The following is a 19,867-nucleotide window of genomic DNA, read 5'->3' on the forward strand; positions in this document are numbered from 1 at the left end:
ATGGCTGCTCTTTTTGGGGGATGAGAAGACTGCATACAAAAAAAACTAAATGTTAACTTTAACTAGAAAAAAAAAAGCTGAATCCAAAATGTTGAATGTTTTTTAGCCTGATTCCGAAATGGAAGCAAATACCGGAGGAGATAGTGGAAGCTCTGGTGTGGGTGGTGTGAAGAGGAGCTTGACTGTGGATGCTGGCCAGGACGTAAAACGGTTTCGAACTACTGCTGGAGGGATTAGTGCGGTAAGCTGTATTTATTTGAAGTCTTTATAATTTTTATTTTTTTTACACTATATTTCGGGATCAGTATGTGATTTTTGTGTTTAACATTCATTTTTATTTTTTTTTAAAAATGCATTTTTGTATAATTCCTTTGCAGGTTTTTGGCCGCAGTCAATCTATTACAGGCACGGAAGCTGCGCAGTTGAAGGCGATTGAAAAGCAGCACACAGACACGGTTGTGAATTTCCTTATAAGGATAGCTTGCCAGGTATGTAAAAAAAAATGATATGAAAAGTATTATAACTCTTAAAGTTAAAAATTACTGACCACATCGAAAAGCTTCTAAAGGTAAATTCACTTTTTTTTTTTTTTTTATTTGTAATTTATTTTTATTTTTTTTCCTCCTTCCTTTGGTTTCATGCAGGTAAACGACAACTCAAACACTGCCGGCTCCCCAGGAGAATTGCTCTCTCGTCGCTGTGTTACCTTGTTGAAGACAGCCTTACGCGCTGACATGTGGCCCAAATCAGAGCTGAAACTGCAATGGTTTGATAAGCTGCTAATGACAGTGGTAAGTGTGCTTGCTATGTGCAACTCTGGAACCCTCCCCATTGGAAGCAGTCAAACTGTTTTTAGAATGGTTTGACTTCTGTACTTGAATCCACGGAGTGCTTCTTATCACCTTCCCTACTTCAAACAGAGAAACACAAGTTTTCGGTCTGTGACGGTACTCCCATTATCTAGCTTCTAGATGGGCATAAGGGTGAATAGGTTTGTAGCTTCTCTCAGCGGTGTTCTTATTCACTAAGTTTTTTTTTTTTTTTTTTATACGTAGTATATTGAATTGTCCACTTTACTTCAAATCCTCCTTGAAGTCCATCTGGTATCCAATTGCTCTGGTTTATTTTGTGGACTATTCTTAAGATTCAAAGAACCCAATAAGGAATTTTAAAACCATTGGAAAAGAACAGAGGTATCCGCTTTTAGGTAATCCGAAAGATAGATATACATGTTTGTGACTTTAGCACAGGGATTTTAAAATTGTGGCTATTCAGCTGTTACAACACTTGATCCTTATCCTTGTTTATTAACTGCAAAGATAATAAATGAAAGCCGTAATGGCAGAGTAATTAAAATTCGCCTGTTTTGACTATTTTGTCTAGCCTTTTTTTTTTTTGGGGGGGGGGGGGTGTGAATGAATGAATGAATAAACCATTGCTACCCAAAAGGAAGAATACATTGTGATTTCTTCAATTTGTAGTAAAGCCACGGAGGGGAGAGTAAATTGTATTTTTGATCATCTCCTCCAATTGATTTTCATTCATAATGAGCCGGACATTTACTGCCTCTGATACTGCATTGAATGCGGTTAATAAGGGTTAAAATTCTGCATTTAAAGAAATATCCAAAATTCTAATCATTATATTGCCCCCTCCTCCTGAAGCTATTAGATATTTTTTCTAATTCCCACGTTCAGGAGTCCTACTTACAAAATGGCATTTGTACTTCTTCCCAAACGCTGAAATGCCATTCATTCAATGCTGATTAATGAATCTCTGCATTTATAATCCCCACCAAAGGTCTAAACCTTCAGAGTCCCCTCCCCTCAATAAAACGCGCTGTTGGCTTTTAGCCCAGTAACCTGACTGCTTTTTGAGCAGCTTTCCTCTTTGAGGCTGATGTTTTGACAGTAGAGGTCATTCTGAAAGTAGAAATGTATTGGACTCCTGGCTTTTCAGATGTCAGAATCTTGTTCCATTTTGCAAGTGGCCTGTGGCATTGTGACAAGTGCTTGATTCTCTGCACTTTTTCCCTCCTGGAATTGGCCGTGTTGAAAAGCCTGACCCCGTGTTGCTCAAAGGGTTAAGCTCTTCACATTCAGAACCTGACTAGGGCCTAATCGGCTTTGAGTTGTTTCCCCAAAGGAATAACTGTGCTACTAATGCAAAGATGGTTTTATTTAACGATTTGTGAGTTCTGCATTGTATCGCTTATTGAATTGTTTCCTGTCAAAAAAGTGTACTCTATTGTACTCTTCCTCTGGACCTTTATTGTGAAGTGTTTCACTGTATACACGACTATCTCTGCTTGAATGGAATTTCTTGTATCCACAACTCTTTATTAAAACATTTTTCTAACACTCCAATTTTAAATTAGGCCCACTTCTTCTAGTTATCTTTTTTTCACTTTATTTCGCTTTATAGCTCGAAGCTATAAATTCTCAGTAAATGGAATGTCAAGTAGAGTGCACTTTGTTTATACACGTTGCTGCTAAAAATTATTATTATTTTTTTAATGCAGCTTTTGCAACTTGTTCGTCATCTCACTATAAAGGTTAGAGAAATGCGCCCCTAAGACTATTGCTTAGTCCTTTTGCATTATATAATATAGAATACGTTTAATATATGTCAAGCACGTGCTAGGGTTCTTGTTTTCAAAATTGCAAGGGTCATAAATAGTACAGTGTTGGATCCAATGCCTGAGGTTAAATTTCAGTCCAAAGTTGAGTTCTAGATCTGAATCTATATACTTATCTTTGGCTAGTGAAAATATAACCCTACCGAGTAGAAATTATATCTATAGACATGTCTCTTCTTTTCTATTTCAGGAACAGCCCAACCAAGCTAACTTTGCAAACATCTGTACTGGACTGGAGGTTCTCAGTTTCCTGCTTACGGTGCTGCAAAACCCAGCTATTCTCAGCAGCTTCAAACCTCTGCAGAGGGGGATCTCTGCCTGCATGACCTGCGCCAACACCAAGGTTCTCCGCGCCGTTCACACTCTCCTCTCACGGCTAATGAGTGTCTTTCCTACTGAACCCAGTAAGTCGTCAGAAATGTGTTGATCTTAAACTTATCTAAAAGAAACTACGATTGACATCTGATGCAATTACTAAATATTATGGCAAGACATATTGAATTGGGAATTACAGTCCAGAAGGTGCATTACCTGGCATCTGAAGTGACCACAATTTAGAACAAATACAAGTAAAAGGAGTACAGTCTGAAAGCTTTTAAAGTCACAAAAAAAAACCACACATACCCAAGGAAAAATGTGTTTAGCCAAGGTTCAGAATATACAGAGCATGAAACATGCACTCTAATGAATTCATTGGTTGTAGGCATCCTAAGATCATGTTACCCAAAACGTTTTATTTTATTTTTTTTCCCTAATCAAGTGCTAGTACTGTCTCCACTCTTGAGCTGCTTCAATGTCGATCAAGTCATGGGTTTACTGACTTGTGACCAAGTCAGTGCTTCTTGTAGAGAGAAATCTGCTCTAATGCAACTATTTCTTCCTCTATCAATGTCCGGCTCCTCACAGCATGATGACACTGAAAATTAAGACTTTTGAAAACCGGTGGTCTTGAGGAGGAAGCACTTCTAGTGGCTTTCTATCTGACAGTCATTATAGACGCGTTTCATGGCAAAATGTAAACCGTGACAGATTAAAAAGGAGGGAGTGTCAGTGCACCAATAACACTCCATGAAACGCACCAATAACACTCCATTAAACGCACCGATATTGCGGTGCTTAGTGTGCCTTTAATGAAAAGCTACATACACACTGATCTGAAATGTAATTGAAATCCCAACTCCTTCCAAAACCACATGCTGATTCTGAATGATCACAGTTGCAGGAGTACTCGGGTTAACCACCTCTTTCCTGGAACTTCTTTGATTAACTTTACATTGAAGGTGTTTGTAACTTGCATTTCCCACAATGCTGTAAAAATCCCGCTAAGCTTTTATGGGAAGTGTTTGCCACAAAACTCTTCAGTGCCATGTTTGCCATGGCCTCTCCCAGAGACAAATGGCATACGTTTCTGCAGCTTTAGTGTTGTCGTATCTCCTAGTTGCTGTCTGATAAAATGAAATAAATTGCAGTATGGTTCGTGTGAGCCGCGTCCTACAGCGCTCCTAACCTAGTGAAGCTATTGCGGTATTATCTGGGGATCCAGCTTTCAAGCATATATTGCCTGACCCTCTCTCCCCCTTACAATAACAGAGGTCAGACGTCTATTACTGTTTCACAAATAGAACGTTCCCATGTTGTTCAGTATATAATTGACTCAGAAATCTTAGAGCTTATAACAAGTAGCCCCTTGAGGAAAATGTTATATATATATATATTTTTTTTTTTTTAAAAGTTCACATTGTGATTATAGTTTAAACCTTCTTACAAAAAATTATTTTGTAATGGCATCCCACATTCATTCAGGAATTTCACTTTTTTAATTATACAAATACAAAAAGAGAACTCCTGCGCATAAGCAGCAAGGACTACAACACACATCAGCCCCAATATATAGTAAAAACCAAAGAAAAGCATTATCACAATGCTGCTACCCATCCTCACACAGCCTGGTTACAATGCTGCTACCCATCCCATGTGTTCCCTATTAAGGGTTAATAAGTATAGGGGTGTATATAAAAAATACCCCTTTCTGTCTCATTAGAGATATCTTTGCCAGAAGCTCAAGGAAGCAGGCTGAAGGGTCAGTGTTAGGACCCGCTTAGGGGGGTCTGCCTTGACGTTGGCAGGCGGGCATTCCCTCCAATGGCCATTGGAGCAACTAAATGACCTCCATTTGTCTAAATATACATAGGGATTAAGGAGAGAGCGCAGGTAACTTTTTTAATTATGTCACTTTTTATGATATAAGATGCATATTTTGACTTCTTAAACATAATTTAATAAGTAAAAAATATTCAAGTTAGATGGACACTACAGTCACCAAAACAACTATAGCTAAATGTTAATGAAGCAGTTTTGGTGTATAGATCATGTCTCGGAAGTCTCACTGTTCAATTCTCTGCTATTTCGGTTTAAAATGACTTTGTTTATGCAGCCCTAGTCACACTTTCCTATGTGTGATTTCCACAGCCGTTAAAAACACTTCCTGTAAAGAGAGAGCTAATGTTTAAACTTCATTTATTGCACATTCTGTTTAAGTTAGAATGTCTTATCTCCTGCTATGTTAATAACCTTCAAGAGTCTGCAGGTATCTACTGTGGTTGGTTAGAATTCACTTTACAGAGTAGGAGTTAAAAACTTCTAAAGGAAGTTAGCATCTGATTGAAAATAAAAACTTTCATGCTGGCGGTGTGATTTACTTTACTACTAAATGGCAGATAATTGAGCAGTGAGATTGCAAGGGCTCGATCTATACACCAAAACTGCTTCATTAAGCCAAACGTGTTTTGATGCCTATAGTATGCCATTGATTTTAACCTCTGTTCACACCTTGGGGATCTATATTTGTTCACACTATAATATTATTTTTTATTTTGAGCCTGGTATGGTAGTATATATTGTATACATATTCTTTCTTTCTTCTTCCTCTCGCCACAGCCGCACTTGGTTATAATTCAACAACACTCGCATTGGATTCCCTCAATATTGCATTAAAACCAAAAGTATTGACCCATACAAACTGTGAAAACCCATCCCATAGTATTTTAGATAGCCTTCATGAGCAAAATGATGAGTGATTAACTGTGCATTTTCTCCTAGGTACATCAAGTGTTGCATCAAAGTATGAGGAGCTCGAATGCTTATATGCTGCAGTCGGAAAAGTCATATACGAAGGTCTTACGAACTACGAGAAGGCGACCACTGCCAACCCATCGCAGATTTTTGGTAAATTTATATATTTTCAGATAATTTTTCCTGCCTTTCTTTTTTACACAGCAAAGTTCAAGGCATGCAAAGCATTGATCTTTTGTTTTTAAAATGAAAACAACTGCTTGCGGTGTCAGAACAGCACAGCTTTGGATCTGCACGGTTTCATTTGGATGCAGAACTGAAATACTCTTATAGGACTTTAATTGTAGAATTCATGTTCTAGCTTGCCCAACAGGTTCACTGTGATTATATGGGATGCAAGTATTTGTTTCCTTTGTGACCAGAGAAGCAGCTATGCAATTGGTTTGTAGGTTTTGTAATTCATGAATGAAAGTACTTGCTATGCTGAAACTGATTTCCTCACTTTTAGCATGGTAAGTACTTTCTTTCCTGCCCTGAATACCACTGGGAGTTTGAGACAGGCCCAGCAGAGGCCTATTATTTGTATGCAAGACTGCTGAATTGAATGGGTGAAAAAGAATACAGAGAGTTTATACTTGCTATGAGTATTTCAATTGTTTTATTAAACCCCTATAATTCACTTGTGCATATCCTGGCAATGTATCAGTCTTGAAGGCTTTATGTGGGCAGCTCGAAGTACAATAGCCTTTCTCTATTTCTTTAAAAGTTCTTTCTTAAATTAAATTGGTGTATTTTTTTGATTTTTATTTCCGTAGGCCTTTTTTAAAGTTTTTTGTTTTTGTTTTTATTCTTTGTCTGTTCATCTAGCAAAGGATGGCCTTTAACAGTGGTGCTCCAAACATCTATCTTAATTTTCTCCACTTACAAGTTTCCCTGCAGGGGTTACGTTAGCAGTGATTGACCATGCAGACTGCTGTATGGAATTAGATGTGTCAATAAACTGCTCTGGTATCACAAAAAGATCCTGGCATTGTGTGGGTTTAAATGCTAATCTTCACTCACCCGGTTTCATCTACAAAGACACATGCAATTTTACTTTTGGAATTGCCTGCTAGCTGGGTGTCAGTTTGTATTGCTCTAAACACTTGATAAAGCGTATTTTATTCTGTTTCTGATTTATGGATAAATGCTTAAATGCACTATACACGTAAATAGCGAGAAGACTTTAAAAGGGATACAGTCTGGTGAACACGTGTAATTGTGCCTATGTGGAGCTTAGCTGGTCAGCTTTAATTGGAGGAACTGTAAGGGGTCTGCATGGGGGGGTCCTTTAGTACAGTCAGAATATCTGAAAATCCCAGGATAAAGACAATATAAATATTGTCCCTTATTTAAATGAAGTTGAGGATTGATAACGAGGAAGAATCATTATGTTAAATTGTTTTCTTGATGTGTACATTTTGATTGGAATGCTGCCACTTCTGTTTTAATTCTTTGTACCAACAGCTAATTAAATTTCTGTTTCAATTCTACTGTGAGCTACATTTTACATGTTTGCGGTCTATGCAATAAGTACATCTTAAATGCTTATTTCGGGTGACGTTGCCTTTGAATGAATCCCTGTTCAGTAAGGAAGTGTTAAATCACTCTTGTTGTCAGTCGGGTGCTAATGTTGACCAGTGTTAATGCGAAGTATTATTCTTGTGATTCCAGCATTGACACGGTTACTTGCCTTTTTAATACATTCACAACTGTCATTGTGTGAGCACTAAGGCTTACTTGGTTTAAACCTGGAGTTTGTTAGAACGTTTCCGGATTGTTATTCATCGTAACTGCAACTCTTACAAACCGTTTTGTATCTGCTAATGAATTTAAGAAACTTCATTTTTTTTTTATTTATTTTTTTAAATAAACCTTTTCTGTATTTGACTGCTCGTGTTGGTTTAGAACATTTTGGCTCACTTAAAGGGACACTATAGTCACTAGAATCACAACGGCTTCGTGTAGTGGTCCTGGTGTCTATAGCATGTCCCTTAATGCCTTTTCAGAGACACTGCCTAGTAACATCTCTACTGGCAGTCACTCAGACGTTCACTAGAGGTGCTTCCTATCTTAGTGTTGCACTTTCCTTAAGCGCCTCCACGCCTGCCCTGCGTGATGATCTCCGCCGCGGCGAATGTGATCTGGCGTGGGAGAAAAGTTGAGTTAATTCACCTAGTTACTGCAGAGAGGGGGTCAGTCATCTAAACGGCCACTTCAGGAATCTTCTCTCAGGAATATATGTTTGTATTCCTGACACTATAGTGTTCATTTAAAGCAGGGGTGCCCAAAAGATAGAACCCCAGATGTTGTAGAACTACAATTCCCATAATGCTCTGCATGTTCTTACAATGACAAGGCATTGTGAAAGCTGTATGTTTTAAAACTTCTGGGGATCTACCTTTTGGGCTTGCTTAAGACTTGCTCTTTATTCATCTCTATCAGTCTAACTTATGAGAAATTAGCTACAAGTTTTAATATGCAGAGGATTGGAGTTTTTGTTAGGTTTCATGCATAAAATGTATTGGTTGCCAATGCTCTGTCTGTATTGTGTAGGTACTTTAATGATTTTGAAGTCCGCCTGCAGCAATAACCCAAGCTACATAGACCGTCTAATATCCGTCTTCATGCGTTCCCTTCAGAAGATGGTAAGGGAACATTTGAATCCTCAGGCTACCCCAGGAACAGCAGAAGCCAACCCAGGTAACATTTTATAGCTTAATAAGCTGAAGGAAATTACAATACTTATGGCTCTACACATGTTTCCACCTTCTTTCCGAGAGACTGATTTTCAGCTGGATTGCTTTAATGGTTTTGGATACTTCCATGGCGGATATCATTCGGCAATGCCAAGGAGGGGTGGGAGTGTGCGTCTGTGCTGTGTGAACGATTTCCTCTTTGGCTTGAACCAACCATTCATTTAATTCATTTTCTTGTGATTTCCCAGCAGGTACAAGTGAATTGGTAATGCTGAGTCTGGAGCTGGTGAAGACTCGCTTGCCAGTAATGAGCATGGAAATGAGGAAAAATTTCATTCAAACCATCTTGACGTCTCTCATTGAAAAATCCCCAGATGCCAAAATCCTCCGAGCGGTAGTTAAAATAGTGGAGGAGTGGTTGAAAAACAACACACCCATGGCAGCAAATCAGGTGAGAGTGTGCCTTTTATTAACTCGAGTTTGGAGGGAAAAAAGTCCCATATCAAAATCAAACTAGCAGTATCTGGGTTGTAACTGATTAAATACTTTAATAGACCTGAAAACATTCCTATTCATGCAAGCACTAAATTGGTTAATTGATTAATCTTGGGCCTCTTGCCAGCAGTTGGTCATCCAAGGACTCTCTGATCTGTTCCCCAATCTAATCCACTAAATTCAGCTTCAAAGTTAGTTCGCAAAACTTTTTGTTTTATTGACTTCAAAGGGTCGAAAGGCTTGCTTATCTTTGGGTAATAGAATTCTAAATTTCAAACCGGTTCCATTGGCTAACTATCTTGTATCATTTTATGTTAAATATGCAGTGGAGCCAATTGCCTATTGTCTCCCCCCAAAAAAAGTTATAAAGATGATCTGTATTGCTTTTCAAACTGAGTTTTAAAATGTATTTTATATTTTTAAGACTCCTACACTTCGAGAAAAATCAATTCTGTTGGTGAAAATGATGACCTACATAGAGAAACGGTTTCCAGAAGATCTTGAACTAAATGCTCAGTTTTTAGAACTTGTTAATTATGTTTACAGGTGAGTGGCATCAATATTGATATTTAATGAAATGCAGATACATTTCTGTGGCTAATTTTAGCTTAAAACAAGTAAAAGTAAATTAAAATTGCAGGGTAGGTACTCACATGTTAATAATCACTATAAAAATTATAAGCCTGTGAAATCAGCTTATGGCCTTAACTGTCATCCTTTTTTCTGTTTTATTTTTGATTATGGCAACCTCTGGCAGATGCCATGTTGCTTCATCGCCTCCTGTACTCTAGGAAAGTTTGGCGTTTTTACCACTTTAACATACTGCTAGATTTACAAAACATTAGAAGATTTATTCACTAGAAACCAAAATGTAGCCAAAAAAAAAAGTGAATTGCAAAATTTAGGTTGGAATAGCCAAGTACTTTGGCTTACATTTTTTAGTTTGGTATTCCGTTTTACTACAATCTTGTGTGTAGTGAATAAATCCATTTTATTGTATATTTACTCAGTGTTAACAGCGTCGATTTTAATTGTATTATTTGGTCAGTTTCCTAACCTAGTTTACGATTAAATATATGTGACCTGCACAATATCCCAAATCCCTCTGTACATTTAAAGGAATACTATAGGGTCCGGAATACAAATGTGTACACATTAGGTGGTCTGCCTCCCTAATTGGGTTTAAACGTACCGCCACCTCGGCCAAGATTATCAGAATTGACCATCTCAGCCAATCCAGTGCTTTCCCATATAAAAGCATTGGGAGGCTAATGCGCACACGCAAGAAACTCTGTGCACCGCTGACCCATGAAGCCCCTCTATTGGCCGTCTGAGTCACTGCCACTGAAGGTGTCCCTAGGGAGCAATGTAAACACTGCTTCTTCTCTGAAAAGGCGATGTTCACATGAAAAGTCCTGCAGGGACAGGCAGTAGACACCAGAACAACTGCATTAAGCTGTAGTTGTTCTTGTCACTATAAATGTCTTTTAAATAACTGGAAGTTTTTCCCTCATTGGCCACTGTTGGCAGATGAGCTTACACTTTTATGGCTATTGGAGTGATACTAAAATAAAACTCCCAGTTATTTAAATGTGCATAGGGATTTAAGATAGTGAGCAGGTAACTTTTATTTTTGTATTGGGGCTGTTGAATACTATATTCATTGCTTCGGCCCACGAGTAGTGGAAGTTTTATCGCAGGGCTTAAGTATGTATTTTAGTTTACAATAATAATGCCAGTGTTTCGTTTGCATCAACCGTTTCTGATGATTTTACCAATTTTTCCCTATGATGCAGATGATTCTGATCTGTGCCATTTTAGTTATTTTTCACCATGGTTAGTTTAGTTTTTCACATCTCCATTGAATTATGAATGACACTGCTCATTTTATTTAGGGATGAGAACCTTTCTGGAAGTGAGCTGACTGCGAAGTTAGAACCAGCTTTCCTCTCGGGCCTGCGATGTTCTCAGCCCCTCATCCGGGCTCGTTTCTTTGAGGTTTTTGACACTTCGATGAAGCGTCGCGTTTACGATCGTCTGCTCTACCTCACGTGCTCACAAAACTGGGAGGCTATGGGAAATCATTTTTGGATCAAGCAGTGCATTGAGGTAAGCTCTACTTGATGTGCTATAGGGTGGGTCAACTATTTTTAAAATAATAATTTTTCCCAGTCGTTCAAGTTCTAGAAACGGTCTGGTGGAATTACCAGGTGCTGGTCTGCTGCAGAATCTTTTAGATGATTGACGTACCGATTGACAATTAAGTGCATAAAATGTAGTCCACAACAAGATCCCAATGTATTTTATTTTAATAAATACATTTCTAACAATTTGATATTCATTTTTTTTTTTTTTTTTTTTGCAATAAGTATTTATTAAGTATTTTGTTCTATTTTTTACATATAACATATACAGATACAAATACAAAAAAATCATCATAAGTATCTCAGCATTGCATACAGCTTTCACTAACAATACATTTGATATTATAATTTCTCCAATAAAAATATTATTATTTGAATTGTACGAAATAAACAGAGATACACAGATAAGAAAAAAATTAAAAATTAACAGAAATTATAAAAACAAAACAAAATACACCCAACATCCCATCAGAGCAGGAGAGAATGAATAGCTGTAATCATGTCAAAATACTATCCAAAAGAAGAAAGAATACAATTTGATATTCTTGATGCACATTGCTGTGCATTTAAATGCTGAGGATCGGTGGTACAATACTACATGTCACCACAAAGGTCCTACTAATCTATAAGATCCCAGAAAAGGGTAGAATAGTGGAATTGATCATCTGGGGTACATAAGAGTTATGCAATTCTACTGTTAATAGGAGTAATATTTCTGAACTGCTTTTGTTTCTTGTCCCGTATCTTCTATATACCCTGATCATTCCCTCTTTAGCTACTGCAAAATTTCACATTCACATTGTCCCGTTTCACCTCACGTATATATTCCGTTTCAATCGTACTTGCTTCTTTTATGTCCTTGGCTTGTAACATTTCTTACTTTGTGCAGTAGGTTTGTTTTAAGTAAGCCCACATCTAACTAACAAGTCTTTGAAACCCCAACCTGACTCTGTCTAGCTCCTGCTGGCGGTGTGCGAGCGCATCACTACGATTGGCACTAGCTGTCAGGGGGCCATGCTTCCATCTATCACTAATGTCATCAATCTAGCAGACAGTCACGATCGAGCTGCCTTTGCCATGGTAACCCACGTCAAACAGGAGCCCAGGGAGAGGGAGAACAGCGAATCTAAGGAAGAGGTATTATTTGTTTTGTGTTTTTTTTCTTCAAGGAATTTGAATTTCCTTTGCTAATAATGCTTAAGCAAATTTGGTGGTCAGATTAAGAGTCTGCATATTTTTGTCCCCTTATCTGTAAAGTTACAATATCCCATTCAGAGAGAACAAGCTCTCCAACTCTCTAAGCCCAATTTTGTTTTAACAAGTTTGTCTGTGCTGGTGGAATTTTGATAGCTCTCTGTTTTACCGTCCGTTACTTTTCTTTCATATAAAGACGTGAGAAAAACAAATGTCCTTTTTGAACATTCTGCCCAGCCTCTCCTGAGTTTCCTTTTACTCTTCCTAGTGTGAGAAAGTTTCTATAAAATTCTCTTCACCGCGGAGACATTGATATGTTTGGCTGTAGAACCCGGTAGCTCACTATCCTATATTGTATTTTCATTTTTTTAATTTATTTATTTTGGTTGTTTTTTTTTCCCTTAAAAAATAAATAAATATATATTTTTCAGTGGACTTTCTTGCTATTGTATATTGTTATATTTGGGAAAATGTGGTTAAAAATTGTAGTCTTGCTTTATGATAACTGTTAGACCATTAAAAAAAAGTAAAATTTTCTAGAATACGATAGTTTGGTGTATAATAAAATGGCACATTGACCTATACTTTTCTCATCCCTTTTAGTTGTCTTATGTTTAAAATTGTCCATAAGTGGAAGTTTTATAAATTGTTTAGGTGAACGTTTTTATGACATTGTTATCTTCTTCTTAGGATGTGGAAATTGATATTGAACTTGCACAGGGGGATCAGAGTACCAACCCCAAAACTAAAGAGTTGTCTGAGAAAGATATAGGAAACCAACTACACATGCTGACCAACAGACACGACAAATTCCTGGATTCTCTGCGAGAAGTCAAGGTCAGTGAATGTTCACCGGTTAATTGTACAGTTCTTTTTAAAATTAAAAGAATATATGTGCTAAACAGCTATCCTTTCCCTTATATATTTGAAGGGACATTAACAAACCCAGTTACCCCAATATCGAAGACACGTGCACATTCTTAAAAGGAACACATAGTGTTGGGAGTGTACAACTTTGTATTACTAACACTATAATGTCCCTTTGCCTCTGCGGCAATGAAAGGGTTAAACCTACTTTTTTTTTTTTTTTTTTTTTTTTAAACTTCACTTATGACAGCGCCAAGTCCCTCGGGACAGGCTCCATTACAGTCTCCTTGCACGTCCTTGCAAGTGGAGACTGAAGGTGCATGTGCGTCCCCATAGGAAAGCCTTGTCCCTTTAAATGGAAAAGGAAAGGCTTTTTCCACAAGAAAGCATTGTGCCTTTAACTGCAAATGGAAAGTCCCTGTCTGTTTCCAATCCATTATTTGTTTTCGTGAATGAAAAGTGGCATAAAGATAATTATTTTACTCTCCAAGTCTCTCGCCACCAAGCATTTGGCTTTGTGGCAGTACGTGTTTTTTGTTTTTGTGTACAATCCCCTATTAAACTTATTTGTATGTTTAGCACTTTGATTATCCTGTTTAACTGTAATTATGGTGTTTTGACAACCATTACAGCCCTGTATAGTGGTTATGGTGTCGGGAGTCCCTTTACACCATCCTTAGATAAGGAGTCAAACTGTTATGGTTTGACAGTTGCATGAGTCTCTTGGTGCACTCGGTACTTCAAACCTTCCCATTCTGCTTCAAACCTATCAAATGTGTCCAGCTTCAGACATCATTATTTGGTATAGACTGTTAGATGTCACTCTTTACCACTGATTTAAATGCTATTCGGACAGCAAGTATCTGGGTGAGCCAGTCTGGCTCCTTACCATGGGATGGCGCCAGACTACTCCTAGACAAAATAATCTGCCGAAATAAATCCAGTGCTCTGTATTTCACTTTATGAAACGGGCAAAACTCACAATAAGTTGATGGTGCTGCATATTGTTTTCCTTTAGTAGGATATCATTTCTGTAGATTAATCTTGTTTCAGAGCAGATTCTATTCTTTCTAATGTATGTTGCTTGCCATTTTGGATCTCTCAGACAGGAGCACTGCTAAGCGCCTTTGTCCAGTTGTGCCATATTTCCACTCCACTTGGCGAAAAGATTTGGGTTCAGCTTTTCCCCAGAGTATGGAAGATCTTATCTGACCGACAGCAGCATGTAAGTAATGCCTGTTCACATTCCCAAAACACTATTACAAACTCTAAGTCCACTCTCCTACACACTGCTTGGGTTGAGGATCCTGGGTGATGAGATGAGAGTTTACTTCTGGTTAAATAAACGAATGTAAGGCCCGGTCAGTGGTATTCTCAAGCTGTCCGTACTATCTCCAGTGTTTTAGCTAACGATCATGTATTTATTTTTTTTGTTCTGTGTTTAGGCCCTAGCTGGGGAAATCAGCCCTTTTTTGTGCAGCGGTAGCCACCAGGTGCAGAGAGATTGCCAGCCAAGCGCGTTGAACTGTTTTGTGGAAGCTATGTCTCAGTGCGTGCCACCTATCCCCATGAGACCCTGTGTCTTGAAATACTTGGGAAAGACCCACAATCTGTGGTTCCGCTCTACCCTTATGCTGGAGCATCAGGCTTTTGAGAAAGGTCTGAGTCTTCAGATCAAACCAAAGCAAACTACTGAGTTCTACGAACAAGAGAGCATAACCCCACCGCAGCAAGTAAGTCTGTCACGCTGTATCAGCACAATTCCGCAAGGTATTTATATACAACTTGGCCGACAGGATGAAAAGAATATTTTTATTGCCCTAATTTGCATCCCTACCCATTAGAATCTGAATTATGTTTCCTGTAGCTCAGTAATTTCTTCATCCCTTTACTTGGACAGAGCTGTTCAAATATTGGAGTAAAACAGAGACAGCTGTTTTGAAACCTTAAGAGCCGCAACATTCTTTTTTTTTTTTCTTTTTCTTTTTTTTTACTGGGCTGAATTTTATTATTTTTCTTTTAAAGCTCAAGACTCTGATCGTATTGTGTCTAGTTATGATCTATTACAAGAAAGTGCTGCATAAGACAGTCACATGCTTTTGTGGCATTTCCCAGCATGCATTGTGAGACACTGAACCAAGGAGTGTCTCTAAACAGCAATTTTAGTACAGAGTAGCACATGTGTTTTAGTAAAGAAAGAGGATTTCTCCTTTTTGATAGTTGTAGTTCCTTTTATTAACCTGAATAAACACGATTGATTCTTTTTGTTTGAGAAGTAGAAGAGTAAATATCAATAAATTGATCAGAGGAGAATTACTTTCAAATGATAACCAGGGCTTGTTAATTTGCATACTATGCCAGGCTGTGGCAGACCAGCTCTTTCAAATGCATTTAAAATAAAACCTCAAAGTAAACATGTTTAAATTAGACTTTGGTAATCTATGAGAAGGCACCATTCACTCTGAAGCTTAATTTCTAACACATTATGGTCCTGGAAAATTGCCTACTTGTCTGTGAGTATATTTATAGATATTCACACAGAGCTTTGTAAATATATTGGAGGGGAGGTGGAATACAAGCTTTCCTTAAAGGGAGACTATAGTCACCAGAACATCTACAGCTTAATGTAGTTGTTCTGGTGTCTACTGCCTGTCCATGCAGGCATTTTAATATAAACACTGCCTCTTCGTAGAAAAGGCAGTGTTTACATTGCTGTCTAGTAACTCTTCTAGTGGCAGTCACTCAGACGGCCACTAGAAGTGCTTCCGGGGTCAGTGCTGGACGTTGAGCATCTCCACGTCCTGCATGACGGCACTGAGCAACCCTCATAGAGATGCATTGATGCAGTCAAGAGGTGATGCTGATTGGCGCAGAGTTTTGGGAAAGCATTGAATTGGCAATTTTGATGATCTTTGCCAAGGAGAGGGGTGGGAAGGGGGGCAAAACTAGCCATGGCGGACCCGTGTGGTGCTGGAATAAAGGTGTTTTTTTGTGTTTTTTTTGTTTTGTTTTTTTTTACATTTTTAATGAGGGCAAGGGCTTGCTGGACACTTAAAATGGGGTTTTTAACATTTTCTTTAATAACTTTTGAACATGTGAAATAATTTTGTGCATGTGATATTTGTGGCTTATTAAGTTTTATCTCTAAATAAGCACAATCTTGAGCCATTAAATTCTGTTTCGCAAGTAAACATTTCTTCCCATAATTTACCTAGGAAATCCTGGATTCTTTGGCCGAGTTGTATTGTCTTCTCCAAGAGGAGGACATGTGGGCTGGCTTATGGCAGAAACGTTGCAAATTCCCAGAAACCTCAACTGCTATCGCTTACGAGCAGCATGGCTTCTTTGAACAGGTATGGTTGTAACTAGAAAGTGACCATGTACCTGTTAAGGCACATCTTAGCAAAATAATGGTTATCAAAATAGAAATAACATTTGAGAAAACTGGTTTCTTCACAGGAGACCTACTCATGCAAAATCAAATTACTTGGTACTAAGGCTTATAGGGACAAGAACATTACACGTTAAATACTTCACAAGCTATTAAATTCTTAAATTCTACTGATGTTAATGCACAGGAAATGCTATGCACGTCTCCGCTTTTTAGCTTTGTAACTTGTCAGAGAAAACAAACGATATATATCTAGTCATTCATCCAATGTTAATTATGTTTAATTTAAAATACTCCCGATTAAATATTTATTTGCTATTCTGACTGTATAGGAAGCTTAAGGGTTATAGAAAATAATCAAAATTGCATTGAAACTTTTACTGTGAACCTTAGTATCGTCTTGTTATGATGTCTATATACTAAAACTGACTTCAAATAAACCAGCTGAAATATCAGCGTATAATACGAAATCAGAATGGATCACAAATTCAAATTGTGCTCAGTGACGAGAACAGCCAATGGCCGTCACCTCTCAGCTATATCATTTAGACTTTTCCTGTACAATAAGCCTAAGATAGCAAAATTATGAAAGCTCAGCTATTTATACCTAGATTTTGCAATTCAAGTTTAATAAGTAATATTTTGCAGTTTTTAGTGAATAAGTGTGTGCGCTTGTTTATTTAATTTTTTTGTTTAGTTTTAGTTTTGTTTTAATTAGCTGAACTTAGGGAGTATTATCGACACATAAAATCAAGCTAGAATTATTTTATTTTCTGGCACACCAGGTGTGGAGGTGTTGCTGCTGTTTTTTGTCTTTTTGACCCCCCCACGAAGAACTAGTTCAAGCTGAGAGGTTCTTTATTTCTTTAGGTACACTTGGTGTCCTCCATAGTGTTCCTGGCACGTGACTGTAGGTGTATTGATTTGCTCCGTGGTGCAGAAAGTGCACATAGAGGTTCTGAAGATGAAAAGCTATTGATTCCTTTTGGTCCTTGATTCTTTTAGGCTCAAGAATCGTATGAAAAAGCAATGGAGAAAGCCAAAAAAGAACATGAAAGAAGCAACGCATCTCCTGCTGTTTTTCCAGAATATCAGCTGTGGGAAGACCATTGGATTCGGTAAATTAGAATCCTGTCTCTTCATCATCTTTTGTGTTTCCCCTCCTCCCTATAACAAAACGTTGTTTTTATATTTTCTTGTTTTCCTTTTTTTTTTTGTATATTTATTGACTTAAGGGCTAAAAGTCTATATGTCGTGATTTAAAGGAAAAAAGTGTAACTTTCTAGTTTTTAAGATTTATTTAACCCCCTAATGACAAAGGATTAGGTTGATTAGGCCTTTATAGCATGACTGTCTTTGCATGTTATTTGTAATGAAGAGGTTAGTTATATCAAGCTGTTGTAGATGGGTCATATATGATGGTTTATCGTTTCTGTGATGCTGAGCTTGCGTATTTATTTAATCACTTTTTATTGATACATTTATTGCAATAATTGTCTTGCGTTCCCTTAGATGCTCGAAAGAATTGAACCAATGGGAGTCATTAACGGACTATGGCCAGTCAAAAGGCCACATAAATCCCTACCTTGTCCTGGAATGCTCGTGGAGAGTGTCAAATTGGACTGCAATGAAAGAAGCGCTCGTACAGGTCAGGATCTGAATTTACCTTTTTTCCCCTCCCTGTTCTTACAGGAAGCTATTATTATTTACTATTTTCCATCCTTGAGACAGGGGTAAGTTTTAAAGCATCTCCAGAGTGGTGTACATAGGGTGTGTGGTATGTTTGCACAAGCACCCTGTTAAAACAATGAGTGCCATTTCACAGCTGATCAGACTAACATCATCTTACAGGCAGCATCAGCTCTGGTTCCGCTCAATTAGCATCCGCGAGGACGAGGTTTGTTAGTGAGCTACTACAATTAACATTACCTGGTTTAACTTGTGAACTCTGTAAGAGTGCTTGTAAATCTCCTCGACAGAGTGTCTTTCAATCACTGTAGCAATTTGTGTGCTTTACACTAGAGGTCTCCTGGCAGGGTTAAATGGCATGCATGTTAAAAGTTTATTAATACTGAATAGGACTATTGAATATAAAATATCCATATATATCGTAAATAAAAAACTAGCTGCTCATCCTCTCGCATATATGGTACCCAATAGAATATAAAATAATTACGAGGGGGCACTTTATTTTAAGATTGAAACTGCTGAAGGACCCTCACAGGGGTAAGATGATTCAAATTGTCCCCATTCCTGTAGGCAGCAGAAGTCATGTGTCCACGTGCATGATAGCTTGGACTGCGGACTACTTTCATTATTCAAATGAAAACCATGTTACGATTCAGGGACATTGACAAAAAACAAGCCTCTCCACAACATACCTGTGTACATAGTATAGCATTTTTTATTTGTCTTCCTCCATGTTTCACATGTTGCTGTAATTAAGACTAGAGTTTGTGGAATTGTTGCCTATTAGGAGAGTACTTGCTTCACACCAATGGTGGTAATTGTACTATGGGTGCCCATTTCCTGTGATTTAATTTCTAGAAGTTACTGCACACTCTTAAAGTAATATTGTCCCCATGTGCAGTTGATAATGGATAACATCTTTTGGAAGTTCATAGTAATGGTAAAATGTAAAAATAACAGTTTACTCTACAGGGAGCGTCAGAGCCTCACTAATATATACCTGCTACTTTACCTTGATTGACTTTAAGATGAAAGTTTTTTTGTTTTTTTTGTGTGTACTGCCAGGGAAGTAATTTTGTTTGAACATGTTTCTTAGTGGACACAGGGCAACTGCATATCACAACAGGGTGTGCACTCTGTAAAGGACATTTTTATTTGTCAGCATGCTGAAAAAAAACAATTTCAACTTCTAGTAGCACAACCAATTTTCATTTTCGTTTTAACTTTCCTTTTAGTTAAATTGTTAAGCTTAACGCCCCCACATGGCTCCTATCCTGCCGGGAGAAGCTCTCATGTCTGTAGAGACAAACCTTTTCACAGCTGATTTTTTTTTTTTTTTTTTTTTTTAGTTTTTGTAACTACATAGCCAGCCTTTTCAGTGTAAATGGAAACATTTCCTCTGTTTTAAAGCAGAAAACTAATGGTACGAAATATTGTAACAAAGCTCTAAATATAGTCTCATTTCACATTTAATTTCTGTCTAAGAAATTCATTCTGACTTGGAAATGTACTTTATTAGTCTCTGTCCCTTTAAGCATTTGTGATGTCCTATGGCAGGGGTAGGCAACCTTCGGCTCTCCAGATGTTGTGGCATCCCCCATAATGCTCTTACACATATAATGCTGGCAAAGCATCATGG

General features: G+C 37.8%; 1 protein-coding gene across 3 annotated transcripts in view; it reads left to right on the forward strand.

Moving 5' to 3' along the window:
- The window catches only part of TRRAP (transformation/transcription domain associated protein), a 109,765-nt gene that overhangs the window by 43,240 nt on the left and 46,658 nt on the right, over positions 1-19,867 (forward strand). For all 3 annotated transcript variants that reach the window (XM_063430377.1, XM_063430379.1, XM_063430378.1), the window contains 16 exons: positions 107-241; positions 378-488; positions 645-791; positions 2,829-3,042; positions 5,738-5,863; positions 8,306-8,452; positions 8,697-8,899; positions 9,368-9,489; positions 10,839-11,052; positions 12,045-12,224; positions 12,972-13,118; positions 14,254-14,373; positions 14,594-14,881; positions 16,364-16,501; positions 17,545-17,657; positions 18,052-18,187. In XM_063430377.1, the coding sequence (XP_063286447.1) occupies positions 107-241; positions 378-488; positions 645-791; positions 2,829-3,042; positions 5,738-5,863; positions 8,306-8,452; positions 8,697-8,899; positions 9,368-9,489; positions 10,839-11,052; positions 12,045-12,224; positions 12,972-13,118; positions 14,254-14,373; positions 14,594-14,881; positions 16,364-16,501; positions 17,545-17,657; positions 18,052-18,187 (2,541 nt within the window). The remainder of the gene's footprint in view (positions 1-106; positions 242-377; positions 489-644; positions 792-2,828; positions 3,043-5,737; positions 5,864-8,305; positions 8,453-8,696; positions 8,900-9,367; positions 9,490-10,838; positions 11,053-12,044; positions 12,225-12,971; positions 13,119-14,253; positions 14,374-14,593; positions 14,882-16,363; positions 16,502-17,544; positions 17,658-18,051; positions 18,188-19,867) is intronic.

The sequence above is a fragment of the Pelobates fuscus genome, chromosome 8 (genome assembly GCF_036172605.1).
Source record: "Pelobates fuscus isolate aPelFus1 chromosome 8, aPelFus1.pri, whole genome shotgun sequence".
In the NCBI taxonomy this organism is placed as follows: Eukaryota; Metazoa; Chordata; class Amphibia; order Anura; family Pelobatidae; genus Pelobates; species Pelobates fuscus.